General features: G+C 31.3%; 1 protein-coding gene across 1 annotated transcript; it reads left to right on the top strand.

Moving 5' to 3' along the window:
- Positions 1-1,585: 1,585 nt before the first annotated feature.
- Positions 1,586-4,290, top strand: LOC148600261 (salivary C-type lectin 2-like). The gene is made up of 5 exons (XM_088557568.1): positions 1,586-1,712; positions 1,943-2,031; positions 2,749-2,854; positions 3,288-3,516; positions 4,204-4,290. The coding sequence occupies exons 1-5, from the start codon at positions 1,661-1,663 to the stop codon at positions 4,232-4,234; spliced, it is 507 nt and encodes a 168-aa protein (XP_088413694.1). The 5' UTR covers positions 1,586-1,660; the 3' UTR covers positions 4,235-4,290.
- The last annotated feature ends 12,255 nt before the right edge of the window (positions 4,291-16,545 follow it).

The raw sequence follows: 16,545 nt of genomic DNA, 5'->3' as shown, positions 1-16,545 counted from the left end.
AGGAATATAAGAAAAGTTTAAAGTGATAAGTAAATTAAATCATATTTCTTTAACATGCATCTATTTTTAATTAACAAAGAAGTAAATAAAGAAGCTGAAATGAACCTGACTCAACAATGTGTTTTAAAAATTCATTGTATCTACCAAGAAAAAAAAACAAGATTTATTCTGAAAGGGTTCCAATGGTCAAGCAGTGAAATTGAAAATACAAGATTCGTAGAAATCATTGTTACAAATTAAAATGGATATGAGAAAAAAAACAATGACTCTTACAATAAGTGAAAACTTTGTCACCTCGTACTGAAGTAAAAAGAGTAATTTTTTAAAGTATCATTTGACTTTATTTCCTAATGAAAATTGTACCAGTTATACCAATGCAAAGTCAAAGCTTAAAACATACAGAGAGACAGAACGACGTACACATTTCATTAATGCGTCTTTTATAACTTGAAATGTTGTTAACATTTGTTAATTTGTTAATAATTTTATAGCTCAGTCTTTTAATATTATTGTTATCGTATAATTATTTAAGTATCGTAAACAAAATCCTGTACACGCATGGGTTAAAATAGAAAATATTTGACGAAACTGAACAACTAAAAATTGAACATCAATATTATATTTTTATTTTCTCATTTATGCTTTTATATCACTGATGCTTAAACCAATGGGTATATGGGTCAATCATTTACATCTTTTCTAAACACTTTTCTGGAATACGTCACTTCTGACAGATTAATCCTGAGACATTCAGAAAAAACTAAATATATATATGATGTTGCTGACTATTTGTGTAATGACGTTCGAAAAACAAATCAGATTTATAATTGTGTTAGTTTCACATTATCGTTTTATAAAGTAAGAACTGCATTTATTTAAAAGAAGAGAATATCAGTTATTTTTTTCTTATTTAATATTATTTCACATGCTTATCATATATACTTATTCGGCTTTACATTGACCTAAAGTAAGACAACAAGAAGAATAACCGTATTCCCGTTAACCTGAAAATCAAGGCTTTTCAAAGATAACCTTGAGCGAATTTCTGTGATATACGGTTAAAATGATAACCCTATGCATCATTTTGGATAACATTCTTTTGATTACCGCTATAACCTTGATTCCCTTGTTTATTCTTGGTTTAACTATCGATTCAGATAACAATCGGATTTAAAGTCTCTCACGTCATATTTGCTGTATATGTAGAATGCGTAATGCTTTCTATTTTTGCGTCTTATGAATATCTCATTATTACTTTTATAATGCATCATAACCAAGTGTAAATGCACTGTTGTACTGAATAAGTTCAAACTATGGTCTATCTCTTAATACAGAACATTAATATAAAGTCCGAGATACAAGAAGACATATATAGTAAAGAATGTGAGTCAGAAATATATACAAGTTTCGTTCAATGTTCTTAATCTTATCCCTGATCTAATTATAATTCTGATTTTTGACCTTGACAAGAAGTTCTGAATTAAGTTCTACATATATAAGGGACCCTACAGGGACAGGAAGAAAATTAGATCACGTCGAACATTCACGATATCTTTTCAAAATCCATGCTAAACATTGCACACCTTCTGATAAGAAATTAATATAAAAACCGACAGCGAAAACAATTTGTATCAGTTTTATCATATAAATACAAATTATAATGGAAACTCTTATTAAATCTATCTGTTTTTTTGCCTCTGTTGTTACCGTCGGTAAGTTATTGCAATTGCATTTTAAGATTTATGTCGACACAATGTGTTTTTTCCATAATGCAACGTTTTTTGCATAACAAAACTACACTTTTTTATAACGTTTGTTGACTAAATGCTGTTAAATGACTTGCTTAAAATGTTTCGAACAAAAAATTCAATTTACTAAATACATGTGTTTTTCTAATATATATATATATAGATATATTATGGCTTAGATTTGTCATTTCCAGTCCTATGTGCATGTCCTGATCAGTGGAACCACTTCCAGGATAGATGTTTCTTTTTAAGTAGGGAAAATGAAACCTTCGGTGGTGCGCTAGTAAGTAAGATTTTTAATGATGGGATCGATGGTTACACTTCTTGTGAAACAGATGTATAAAATACTTGTTATAATACAGTTCTATGTTACACTTACAGTGATAGAATTGTAAGTAAAACTTAAAGTGATGCAGTTGTAAATTACACTGACAGTGATGCAGTTTTAAGTTACATTGATAGTAATGCAATTGTAAGTTACACTGAACGTAATGCAGTTGTAAGTTACGCTAAAAATAAAAGTGATGCAGCTATAAGTAACACCAAATGTAATGCAGTCAATAGTTAAACTGAGAGTAATGTCGTTGTAAATTACACTGAAAATGATGCAGTTATAAGTTACATTGAAAGTGATACAGTTATAAGTTACACTATAAGTAATCCAGTTAAAAGTTGCACTGTATGTGATGTTACACTAACAGTAATGCAGTTATAAGTTACATTTAAAATTAAGCAGTTATAAATAACACTTAAAGTGATGCAGTTATAAATTACATTTATAGTGGTACATCCGTATGTTAAAGGTAACGACGGTTTACATTAATTTTTATTTATTAATATTCTATATATGTTCAATATATAAATCAGCTTATATTGAAACGTCTAACACTGAATGATACAGTAAGTTCCAATATTATAAGATAGCATTGACGAAGTTTTGCTTTAAAAAAATCTAAATCAGTTATGAGTTTTACCATGGAATTACTTTCTTCAACTTTAGAAAATTTGTCAAATGATTGGAAAACAATATGGACGATCATCATCATTGGCGACTGTTGATGATGCCCAAACTCAAAAGTTTCTTGTTGCTATGATTAAAAAAACAAGTAAGTGTTGGGGAAAATACCATAAACTCATTTCTCGTCAAACTTTCGTTCTCATACTATAACCATGAAACGAGAAAAATATCAGAATAAAAAAAAACAATAGTAAATTTTACAATCCTTGAACTTTCCGTTTAGTTAGTTTTCAAATTAAAGAAACGTCAAAGCTCAAACAGAATGACTGTTAAATATCGACACAGGCTGAAAAAGTAATATGTAAATCGTATTTATATTTGATTAGTCAAACGTTCTCGAATCGGGACGTTAGCTGTAATTAGTCAATCAAACAAAGAAAGTAAATAATTTTAACTGATGAAAAATGCCCTAAAAAGACAAAAAACATACAAACACATAGACATGCTATATATCTCCAAATAGTAACAATGCAGATCGAAAAAAATAGATCTTATTGATGTTACTGTTTTACCATCTCTAGATTATGAAGAGGTTTATATTGGACTAAATGATATTGTAAAAGAAGGCGAATTTGTATGGGCTTCCAATGGCAGGAAGGCTACATATTTTGCCTGGGGACCAACTCAACCAAACAACAGATTTGGAGCTGAGAACTGTGCGGCTATAACTTATGACCCTCCCAATCAATTCACCTACTTATGGACAGATGATCCTTGTACTGTTCAAAAGTACTTTCTTTGTGAAATGGTGTAAGTAATTTTGTTTATGAAGAATGACTTATATCTTATTAAAGAGTACAATGTAATAAAGGGAACCAGGGTTATAGCAGTAATTGAAAGAATGTAATACAGGGACAAAGACCAGACAAGAAAAATAGACTAGACATACACAACAAAGAACATAAAATAACTAAAATCATACATACAAATCAACAAAAGCAAATGAGGAAATCGGATTCCACTAAAACTGGGAGCATGGACCAGGTGCACCGGTAGGGTAAGCGTCCTCTGCTTTTTTTAGAAACATCCGCCGAGTTGCTCATAAAAAGTCAAAGAAGGAAAGGAAAACTATGAGAACTATTAAAATATTAACAATTTAATATGTAAATTTTGCTATTGATCATTTAATCGCAAAAAAATAGAAAACAATGTATATTAAATACATAGCATAACATGTATACTTCGTTTGCCTTAAAAAAGTATAAAGAATTGATAGACAAAACAAATTTAGCCCAGTTAGAAAACACATACATGCAGTAGAAAAAATTCAAAGGGTTACTATTTTCAAAAGGGAGGCGTATGCATCAGTGACTTTATGATACAATATTGTTGAAAAAAAAACGTAAATGATAAATTTTATGAAAACAAAATGGCCTCCGAAAGAGAAACCAAAAAAAAATCTTATTCAAAAACAAAAACTTTTTTTTTCTTTTGTAGAGCTGCTGACATTCCTCCTGTAGTAGGTTAGATACTTATTCAATCTATGTAAATACATATTTGTAAATAAATTTATGTGTAAAGGAATGTGTTTGATTTGTTTATTATATTTATGACGCAACGTCAAATATCCAAACGTAATTATATTGACAAACTATGAAAATCAGAATGTAGTATTGTGTTTTTTAGGTCAGTATTCTTTGGATTTATTTTAAACCAAATATAAATATATAAACATAATAGCATGCTACGATTACATTTTATACATAGCCGTCCTTATTATAATTTCTGTGGGCTATAATATTGTTGTGGTATTTAACATGTGTACATATATTCAATAGTTTTTTACATTATCACTAAATGACAAAAATACTACATAATCAATTATTTGATAATTTAGTCATTGGTCATGTTCCATCCTCAGAAGTGTTTTAGGTCAAAACTTGCAACATTTTCTTCAATGAGTTCCTAAACTCCACAATCCATAAAAACAACGTTACATAGATGGATCTGCAAAATGTACCACCAAACCTCTTTCAAAATGTTTAAGTTCTATACTCACAGCTCTCCTACCACAACATTTGCTACTCTCATAGTGGTATTAATTCAATGTGGATCCTGAAAAATTTGAAAGACCTTTTGGGGACAATCATTCAAGACTATTATCAGAATATAATAGCATTGAAACCAATGAATGAATGAACACTGTATACTTCTATTCTCCATACTCGGTTACAATCATGACCCAAAAACATTATACATCGTTGTTTTTCAAAAAAAAAGAAGGTACACCTAGATACAAATATATAGTTCTTGGTAGAAATTCCACAAACTTTGTGAAAAACAATTCCAAATCATCTTCCAAATATACAAAAGAAGGTGTGTACAAAATGCTGATATTTTTAATCGACAACATATTTGTCCAATGTGGTGAACGCGTTTTTCGACAAACGGTCGGCATTCCATTGGGACTAAATTGCGCTCCTATACTTGCTGACCTATTCCTTCTCTCTTATCTGGCTGATTTTATATCTGATCTGATCCGAAAGAAAGAATATCGTTTAGCTGGATCCTTTAATCTCAGTTTCCGCTAAAAAGTATTATCTTTAAACAATCGTTATTTCGGAGATTTGATACATCGCATCTACCCCAGAGAACTTGAGATAAAGGGTATTACAGAAACTGTGAAATCAGCCTTATTTCTTGACCTACACTTGAAATCAATGTTAAAGGGAAAGAAGTAGTCTAGAGCTTGTTTCGGCAAGCTCTGGCATAACATATGAGTTATGGTTTGAAAACCTCATACTAAGGTGCTGAAGGGATGTTCCCACAGATGAAAGGTAAGTTGACAATTCTGAATGAATCACGTTTGTCGTAAAGTTCACAGTATCTGTAGTACCCTATATCTCAAATTCTCTTAAAGAGACGCGGTGTATTAAATCCCTGAAACTATGATTGTTTTACGATCACATGTTATCTATATATCGGATATTGAGGCTAGAAGATATAGTCAAGCGACTTTCTTTTCTTCGGATCAAATCAGCTAAAAAGTCAGCCAAATAAGAGTGAATGAATAGCTACGCAAGTAAAAATGCACCATTTGTTCCCATTGAAATACCGACCTGTTGTAAAAAGAGTAATCAAGGGAACCAAGGTTATAGGGGTACACGCTCTGAAACGTGTAACGTGTAAAGTTCCATTAAATGTTCTACATCTTATACCTTGTTCTGATTTTCAATCTGAACTCTGACCTTTATAGAATGTTCTGAATTAAGTTCCCCCGTGCAGGTCCAGGTGTTAAAAGAATAGGCCTGCAGCAGCGCTAAGCTTGTCATAAAAGGCGACTAAATAGTGCTCAGAACCCTAGCCGGGGCTAGGGCGCTCTGCCCACAGTGCAACTGGGATGTGTGCCTCAGGAGGTGGAATGGGGTACCCCTGACGTGTTACATGCTGGGATTGTCAGGCTATAATACGGAAAACCTGCCCACAAACTATAGTGGTGCACCGTGTTGGGAAAGACGCCACGTTCCTCGCACGTTAAAGAACCCTACTGTGGTATTCTCACGTAGTAGGAACCATAGGGCTCCCCCACAGGAGGCTAAATTGCCCGACCCTACCCATCTCTCCCTATTTCCAATGGCAATCAAAATTTGTCGACCCCATTGTCTTTGTGTCCATTCCCATTTTTCATTTCATCATTTCATGTTCATTTTATCATCCACTTCATGTTCATTGCCTGAATATAGCTGAAATATTGCTGCTCGGGCGTTAAACCCCAACAAACAAACAAAAAACAAAAAAACTGAATTAAGTTATATTTATCTTAGGGTTTGCAAGGGGGAAACTAATGAACGTAAGATCGGAAATTTACGATTTCTTTTCGAACATCATGCAAACATGGTCTCAAAGTACACATCTTATGATGAGAAATTAATATAAAAACAGGCAACGTAAAGAATTGTTATCAACACCTCGTCATATTTTCTTAAAAAAATCACGAATTATTATGGAATCTCTTATCAAATTATTCTGCTTGTTTGCTTGTTTCATAACTATCGGTAAGTTGTTGGATATAGATAAATAAATGCCGTTTTTGTATGATATCGATTGACGCAATTGTGTTTTTTTGTTTTATTCTACCCTCCGACTAAGGTCTCTTTTTATATCACAAAACATGTAATAAATATTGAATGAATGCTGTTTCCGAATATTATTGATTATAAAGTTTATTCACAGATTACTTATCTTAACAAAAACATAATTTTGTCCAGTAATCCATAAATTTGTCCATTTCAGTATTTTGTGCATGTCCTGATAAAAATGTATACCTTTTACAGCTATTGACTGAAAGGATACATATATATCATTATCAATGATTTAATCGCTTATTACTGCTAGTTACATTATTATTCCTCTCATCGCCAAATTATTGAGTGAGAGGATTTTTAACAAAGGCTAAATATGTTAAGTCTTCATCGGCTTGCTTATATCTATGATTTGATAAAGAGTTTATGAACAAATCCAGAAGGCATGAGTACTTGCCGTTACACCTCTGCGGTTAAAAAGCTTAGATATGTTTTTTTTTCTAGATTGTTCTGTGTAGGACTTTGACAAAATACACTTCTTACGATAAAATATCACGTTCCTAATCCTGTTTCTTCTGCTCCATACCATTTAACCACTGATTTAGGTATGTTCCCCATACTGGTATAAAAACTTACGTAACTTGCCTTAAAAGGTTAAATATTTTTGTTGTGTCTAATGCTTTATACACTAAATGCTTGCGTGGAGTATTTGGTTCAAAACAGATCCTTCTCGATTTGACCATTGAACGAATGATTAATTTCTGTTTATACAATCAATTGGATAGGATCACTTAGCCTCCAGGTTTATAAAGATAACAATTGTATTTTTTTACATCTTTTGGTAAGATTGGGTTGACAGAAACCTGGACTTGACATTAGTTTAACAAATATTTAAATGTTTTAAATGGACTAATAACTCCCTGATCAATTAAGAGGTTATTTGCTTTTATCAAACATTTAATAGTACATAACACAGTTTTCGAATTTCTAATGAAGTAAAAAGTGTTTGATCTGATTCAAACGTTTCGACGTCACACCCTTTATCGCAACTTTTGTCACATTCCATTGCACATGGCAAACCCTTACCATGCAGCCTTCTATTGCATGGCTAAATTGTCATCGTACGGACAGTTGGTAAACTGTAACAATCCCCATTGTATATTAGTGCATATTACTGAGCAAAGTCCCGCGATTTGTATTAGCATGAGGCTTCTGATATTTTACGTATTTTTCTTTATGTAATCAAGTCAAATTTATTAAAGATTCGTTTGTAGAACTGTTGGTAAATATTACATTTGTTCGTTAAGGTTGTTTTATTGATAAATACTTCTACTTCATTTGTAATAGCACCAAACAAAACTGTATTATTCAAAGTTTATGAGTTAGGTTATTTGATATTGACAAAAGCATGAAAGTGAAATTTCAAAAAAACAGTTAAAATGAAATTTCTCCCGTCAGTATACCAGTCACGTACACTGCTGTAGTGAAAATGTGATTAACTATCATAAACAAATCACTCACAAAACAATAAAAAAGGAAGAAAACGAAATATACAAATTAAAGATTGAATTAAATTAAGTCACGAATTTACAACTCTCATTTAGTACAGTTCGTTTTGTAACTTGCTATTGTCCAGTGAAGTTGTCATAAAAATTGCTCTAAAATGAATTATTAAAATACCAGTTTTATATAGTTTTAATTTCGATATCATGTACACGTGTTTCAAGGAGTATTTTCTCATCAGCAGCGTTAAAATCAAATATGTAAGAAAATCATTATCAAAATATTAGTTGTATACAAGAAGTACTCAAAACCACAACTATGGAAAGAGGAAGTCAAATCCATCACCGAGAGAGTCTACTATATGCAATACAAGGAATGAAGCCTCAGTGTTTAACGTATTTTTAAATTTGGAATACTGCAAGATTGCATAAATAGGGTGAATAAAATATGATATAATTCGGGGTCAGACAAGTCTGACTACTGGTTGTTGAGTATCGACTCAGTGGTTCTTAAATACAAAACATACCAGTTTTATATATTGTAAATATCGATATGTTGTACAGGTGTTAAATAATTATGATCAAAAGGTTTCATACACCGATAAACATTTCTACCGTGTATACACCACTGCAACCCAGACTTATTGAAGACAAAATGTAATATTTAATTAAATCGTCCTTTGATAAATGTTTGGTAATTCATGTCTTGCAATGTGATGACTACAGTAGTTTTCTAGTGATTTAAGACGTGTTACATACATTATTTGACATATTTTGTTCTCTTTTGGTCTCTCTACTAAATACAATGATTGTGATTTACCGTTTATGTTCTGGATTCCTAAACGCCACAAGAATCCATACAAAGAAAGTTACATAGCCGGATCTGCAAAATGTTCCACCAAACCTCTTTCAAAACTTGTAATTTCTGTACTCACAGCTGATAAAGAGGGTATCCAGTCTTACCACAACACTTGTTACTCCCGTAGTGATATTGATTCAATGTGGATCCTGAAAGATATTTTTGAGCCCCTCAATTTAAAATACACTAAAGTAAATCACTGTGTACATCTTTTCCCCATACTTAGTTAAAATCCCGACTCAAAAACATTATGTCACCGAATGTGTAATTTTCATTACGTATTATCATATCATACATCATACCCATCATGACGTATCATGTTGTATGCATATCACTAACTAACAATGCACGCTTGGCGCGAAATGAATTATGCGCAACCAGGCATAGCTCGACTAGGCATTCTACATTTCAATAACTGCCAGATAGCCTAACCTAGCTTAAGCTATAATGTCGAAGCAATATATTTACAGGTATAGTTTATTTCCATTGTTTTTCTAAAGGTTACAGAAAGTTTCAATTACAATTCAGTTTTTTGGGTTAGGATTAGATAATCGTTTTATTTTAAGATACAACATTTTAACGTTTGTCTATCATTTAATTAGCTATTATTCAGATATTTGCTGAAATTTGCGATAGAAATCTTTTTTTTTTGTTTGCGAGCTGTAGTGTCATTTTATTGTGTTTTTGGGTCGTGTATAATTGTGTTGTTGAATGTTTTCCGAAAGATGCATAAATGTGTACAGTTTGTTAATAAATATATTTACATTCTAGAAAGATTTTTGGCTATTGATGGTTGGTGAAACTTGTCTTGGCGATGGAAATTTAATCTCAGCCCATATGCCCTCCAACAACGTTGTTTCTCATAAAAAAGGGTACGCCTTGAAATAAATATATAGTTCTTGGTAGAGATTCTTCATACTTTGTTAACAAAAATTACAAATCATCTTCTAAATATACATAAGAAGATTTCAAAATGCTGGACGCTTTTTTCAACAAACGGTTGGCATTCCAATGGGAACAAATTGTGCTCCTCTCTTATGATGCTGACTTATAGCTGATCTGATCTGAAAGAAAGAGCATCGTTTATCTATATCATTTAATCTCAGTATCCGCTATATAGGTGACGTGTTATTTTAAAACAATCCTAGATTTGATACTTCGCATCTACACCTAAGAACTTGAGATAAATGATACTACAGATGCTGTGAAGTCGGCGTCATATATTGACCTTACAGTAAAGATTAGGTTCTGGGATTTAATAAATAGCATAAATGGCCATTGATTAAACGATGACAAAGTTTGATACCAACCACTTGTAAGCCATGTTAAAAATACCGTTTTGTATATTTCACGATTTTGGATCAATACGTTTTCCTCTTTTTTAAGACTATGAAGTACAACAAGAAAGGTTCATCAATTTACTTCTTGCCAACATGGGAACCCTTCGATATATGAAACTTATTTCAGAACATTCTTCACGGGTCAAAGTGAAAATGATGACAACGGGTAAAATTGATTGAGAACATTAAATGGAAGTTCCCATGTTTGTTTTGCATTTTCTTTACTATATTATGTATTGTTATTTATCTCACTGTATGTCAATGATCCACATTTAGATATTTACCGTAGTCGGTTTTTATTCAGTACTGCCGTTCATTTAAAGCGAGTAGTTCAGTTTGGTACAGTAGCCCATGATAACAAAAACATATTAAAAAGAAGTTCGATTAAAAACCGTTATTGTTGCAGTCAACAACTGTAAGATTATTATAAATCTACAAGAATCCATTTGGTTTCTCATAGGTTCGCCCTTTTCATATCAATTAGGCAGAGTCGAACTAATTTGTAGAAATAGTTTATACTTCAATATCTCATCTTCTGCTCCGTCTGTTTTAGTTCGTTTTCCTTTATTTGACTGTTGTTTCTTTTTTTTTCTTGTCATACAGTAAAAGTGCTTTTCCTCTATATGTTGATGGAGGTAATGCGACTTTACGAAAACTATATCAAAATTACGCGGTTGTGTTAAGGAGAAATGTCATAAGTTGTCATATTTTCATTTACGAAAACGAGCTATTTTTAAACTCATCTTAATACATGAATTTTCTTCGATGTTCATATTTTAAGTATACTAGTTAATAAACTAATACTTCCCAAACACAAAAAGATCAACAAAATGTCAAAATGTGCAATAAAAATAAGTCACGTGATCGGTTAACCAAGCCTTGGTCGGACCACATAAATGTCAAAAGTGCAGTTGGAAGATGACAAAATTGTACATCCAAATTTAGTAGTAGGTCAATGAGTATGGATATTTTTTTTCAAAAAAAGCTGCGGGAAGTGTAAAAAATGTACATGGATGTTTAAAAATGACTCGTAACTTGCTTGTGATGAGATATTTTCCCGTTTTCTTGTATATCAACGTATATCAAAACAAAACGCTATCGATAGGTAACTTCCCGCAGCAGTTTTCATGTAAAAGAAAATATGCTCTATGAAATAAAATATAAATCAAATTAATCGACAAAGCGCATGCCACACTGCACTTTTTCATTTTCTAAACCATATAATTTTTCACATAGTGGCGACATTGAAACAAGCGCACTGGCGATCTCAGACACGTTTGCATGTGACCAATACGTGTGAATAACTGATTTAGTTGTGATAGCAGACTACGCTTTGAGTTGCTTATATTTTGACAAAGGAAGAACTTGTCATTGAACATTGTATTTATTTTTAAAATAATTTGCAGAAAAGTCAATAGCACGTGTTTAAGATGTCTCCTTTTTATGCTGAATTAAACATGGTTAACCCCCATTTGTATGGTATCATAGAAAATATTCCATATCCAACAATTTCTTGGCAATATTTCATTTCATTCAAAATTTGTTGTGACTCTCCAAAATCTGCATAAGTGAATACAGAAAGTTTGTTTTAAGATAAATAAAATATGTTGCGGCTTAGCACTTGGTGTAAATGCGATATGTTTAAGACATTGCATGAGTGTACATGTACAATTGAATTCTCGTAAGTATTTGTTTTCAAAGATATTTGAAGTTCATGAACAATTTTTCAACTAAGAAGAGACAACATTGTAGTGATTTTACTCCATACAAAAATAAAATAGTTATGCTAATTCAAAATGCAATTTGATAGTAATTTTGGCAGAGCCCCCCCCCCCCCCCCAAAAAAAAAGACACCCACAGAGACATAAATACACTACCCAATTGTACCAAATGAAGTATCCTCATTCAAGGAATACATGTTAATGAAAGATACTTAAAGAAGGTACTTAATTGGCTTTATTTAGCTCTGTATATGTCTGAACATTACTACATAAATATTTGTTTAAAAAGATGCGAGGTCTAAGTGCTAGGTCATGCAATAGTTCAGATGTATAGATTTTCTCTTGTATAAAATGGCTATGAACATACTTCAGAGAATTGCAGTTAAACACAATTTGACACAAAACTTTTTTCAAATGCACTTTCCATTGAACACATATAACTACTTGTATTTCACTAATACATTTAATTTCAATGTACATGTATAATGTACACATGAATTAGAGCAAGTAAATGCTTTCTTCTTTTAACTTTACATACAGTTCTTGAAATCAAAATTGAATCCTGCATTTAAGTTCCAGGGAAGGTTTATTCACAGATTTCTTGTCAATCTCAGCCGAAAACTGTTGAAGTGTGGTAATGTTCTAACTCGAGATTCCATTCTGTCACCAAAGTGAGTGAAACATCAACCATCAGTAAGGTTGTCCTGCTGTCTATGGGTTTGAAGCTTTGAGTTGGGAAATATCTCAGTAAAGACAGTAAAATTCAAATAAGTATATCTGTAATGCAATTAAATTACTGGTCAATCATTAAAAAAGCCACACTTGCGGCAAAACGGGTTAAAATGAATTAAATAATCAATTTCACATGTCATTGAATATTATTGAAAGGAAAACAATATTTGCATCCCTGGTAAGATAGTCTGTTTAAAAGAAGTACTTTACAAGTTGATCAAAACTATTGATAGAAGATTATATAAACAGACATTTACTAGTATCAATTTAAAAATTTGCGATCGGGTTGTAATATATTTATCACTTCAATACACATTTCGGCAGATGAAGATTTTTGAAACTCTATGACAGTTGCTCGATGCATTGAGTAGGTCAGTGATGAATGAACCCCAGCCGGTCTCGAACATTGTTACAACCATCTTTTACTAAAACAAAGGAAATATAAGGTACAACTTACCCAAACTTGGAGAATTGTTTTACTGGTAACATGTATGACTTCAGGATTGAAATGTAATGTGTCGATAAATGCAAACATGACGTTTCATTTGTTTACCATAAGTTTTCTCTGAAGTTTCAAGCTTATCTGTGACGTCAAAAACGATACAAAAAATGCTGTGAGTTTTGTAATGTTGTGTTTCTTTATTAAAATGGGGGTTTATTCAATCGTTAATTTCATAGATTAAAAGAACTGAGGATTTCATTTAACCACTAAAAATATTCTTATGACTTATTTACCAAGATTTTGGTTACTTCCGGAAAAAATTCTCCCAACTTAAAACGTCGCGTATTTCGTGCGTGACCAGACGTCAACCAAATGTACAAGTAAACTCCTTAACCCGCGTAATCAAACCTATATACAACTGAAAACATAAAGGAATTCACTTGTTCAGCTATGACATCTTTTTTATGAACACGGATAAGTTTTACAGTTATTTTTTTTCAGGTATATTGAAATCTTATTTAAAGACCTTCACAGTAAAGAGCTTACTCGTTCTAGATTTTTTTAAACACATTGAAATACAAGGAAGAAAAAAGGACAGTTTTATTATGTTATTGATACTAAAATGGTTTTCATTTAGACAAAAACTCTTTTGGGGGAAAGGTATGGTGAAATTCAGAAAATGCTCCAATGTATTACCCAAATACAAAATAATAAATACTCAAAAAAGTTAATACTTTCGTAGAACAAGTTATATAAGGCCTTATCTGTTCCCTCAAATATAAGGCAATATTAAACACACTATACAGTTCAGTCAACAATACATGAAATTCTATCCTTCGAATACCTCAATTCTCACCTTATAGACACAATGATATTTCCACTTAAAGAACCCTCGCAGTTACTTTAAGCTGACATCACAGTTAAAACTACTATCATTGGAAGCAATTGGTCATTGAAATTCAGATGGAATAGATTGACAGTAGCAACGACAAATAAAAAACAGGCAAGCTTTGGTGAACAGTATACTAAAAAAAAAATAAAAATGTTAAAAATGAAAAAAAAATGATAGAATAATGAAAGTATAAAAATAAAAATAAAAAAGTTATTATTTATCAAAGTTGGCAGTATTACAAATGGATTTTCCTATATATTTGAATATAATGCTTCTGCTGATGAGAGGTCACTCCTTGAGACATTTGTAAACATATCGAAATATGATTTGTATTGTTTCGTAACCATACAAATCACTCAACAGTACATACAATTCTCTCCTTGAAACACCTCATACTACACCTTATAGACATAATGACACATCCATATAAGACCCTAGCAGGTACTGAAAACTATCTCAGAATATATCAAAGAATGAATACAATCAAGACCACCAGCATTGGAAATAATTGGTAATTACAAATGTTAGTGAACTGGAACAGGAAAAGCAACTTCACTTATTAAACACGCAGGATAAATGAAAGGATTTAATGAGGCACAATACTAAACACTTAGTTTTACATGCGGATATCAAGATGGGCTGAATATATCTATATATTTAAACAAGGTTCAAAGAATGGACAAAGTATGAAAGTTGTATCCTTCACAAACAAATTGATTAAGAGTTTTTGATAAATCTTTTCGATTGTGATTAAAAGAATATGCTTTAAGTACTATATTTAGGTAAATCATGGTGAGCAACACTATATATTAGCTAACAACATGCAATTATTGTTTTATTTCAGTATAAAAGTTTTGTAAAGGTGAAAAAAAAAGGTAAATCTTTTAAGAGGGATGAGATTTCGATTCATGTATCCCTGATGCATAAGCATTTTTCAGAACTATGTTGCGTTCATTAAAATTTGAATTGATGGTGCAACAGGATAGTTTTATATGAAATATGAAAGCTCAGACTTTCTAGTGAAGTATCTAAATCAATAAAAGATATACGAGTACTATTATTGTTAAACTTGGTCGACCTAACTTATTTTGAATATAGTAAAATATCACCAAAATGTATACTTAATTCACATAACATATTTTGTTTTGCAGGATCTTTCAAGAGTGTAGCCATGAACTGTGATTCGTTACAGTAGAGAAACAAATGAACGGAGAATAATTAGTCCCCATTGGAAGAACAACAACATGTTTGTATATAAAGTATTACCCAAATCCAATATGAATATTTTCATTTTAAAAAAATTAAAGCATAGATCAGACATAAATATATCCAATTAATGTATGTATCCCTTCTTAAGAGGCTATATTTGAAAAACCATGCAAAAACTAATTTCTCGTCCAAAAGTCATTTTTGCATTGACTGAAAATTTATGTTGGGTTTGGAAGGTATTAATTTAAGATTCCCAAAAATGCTAATTATTCTCGTCAACCATTGTTATATTTATAGTAACAGTCATTTTTAAGTATGTACATATATTTTTGTTTTATTTTACGCCATTTTTTATCATTAAATTTGGACTATTTTCTTTGTTGAAAAATTACAGTGTTGAATGTTAAATACAAAATAATTATGAAAAAGTGTAAAAACAACACAAGTTTAAGAAAATCAGTTTTAAAATTTATTTTGAAAATTGGCACTCTGACATGTAAATGAATGTTGTAGGGGTTTTTCCTCTATTTTGATATGGGTAACTCGGAAGCATGTCATAGCCGAAGTAACGTTTAAAATTAACTATATTTACTTTTAAAATGTCAGTGTTGCTTTAAATTACCTATTTGTAAAATGTCCAACAGGGATTTTTACATTTTCATAACTTTTTATGTACTTGAAAAAGAGGTATTTTTCATAAAAATTCAATTCGAAATTTATTGAGCAGTTTTTTTTTTCAGATGTCATATATGTCAATCTTCATATAATTTATACATTAAAGGCAGTCAACTAAAAGATTGAAAATAAGAAAAACTCTGAACAGCATTTAAATACAAGTTGGAAAACAATATTTTATATAAAAGCAATATGAATTACGTTATAATAAACCTTATACCCCTTAAATAAGATGATTAACCTGTACTTGAGTATCTTTTTATCGGAAGGGTCTGTATATAACTTGTCTAAAGAAATATCGACGTAATTATGGGTAATAATGCTGTAGTAGTGGAGATCATGGATTGTTATGAAACACGGCTTAACCATTCAAAAATTTGGCTAC

The sequence above is a fragment of the Perna viridis genome, chromosome 13, assembly GCF_037379345.1.
Source record: "Perna viridis isolate PV_CMFRI_1.1 ecotype Kerala chromosome 13, ASM3737934v1, whole genome shotgun sequence".
Lineage (NCBI taxonomy): Eukaryota > Metazoa > Mollusca > Bivalvia > Mytilida > Mytilidae > Perna > Perna viridis.
Note: the sequence above shows the minus strand (reverse complement) of the source record. Positions and strands in the feature narration are given on the sequence as shown.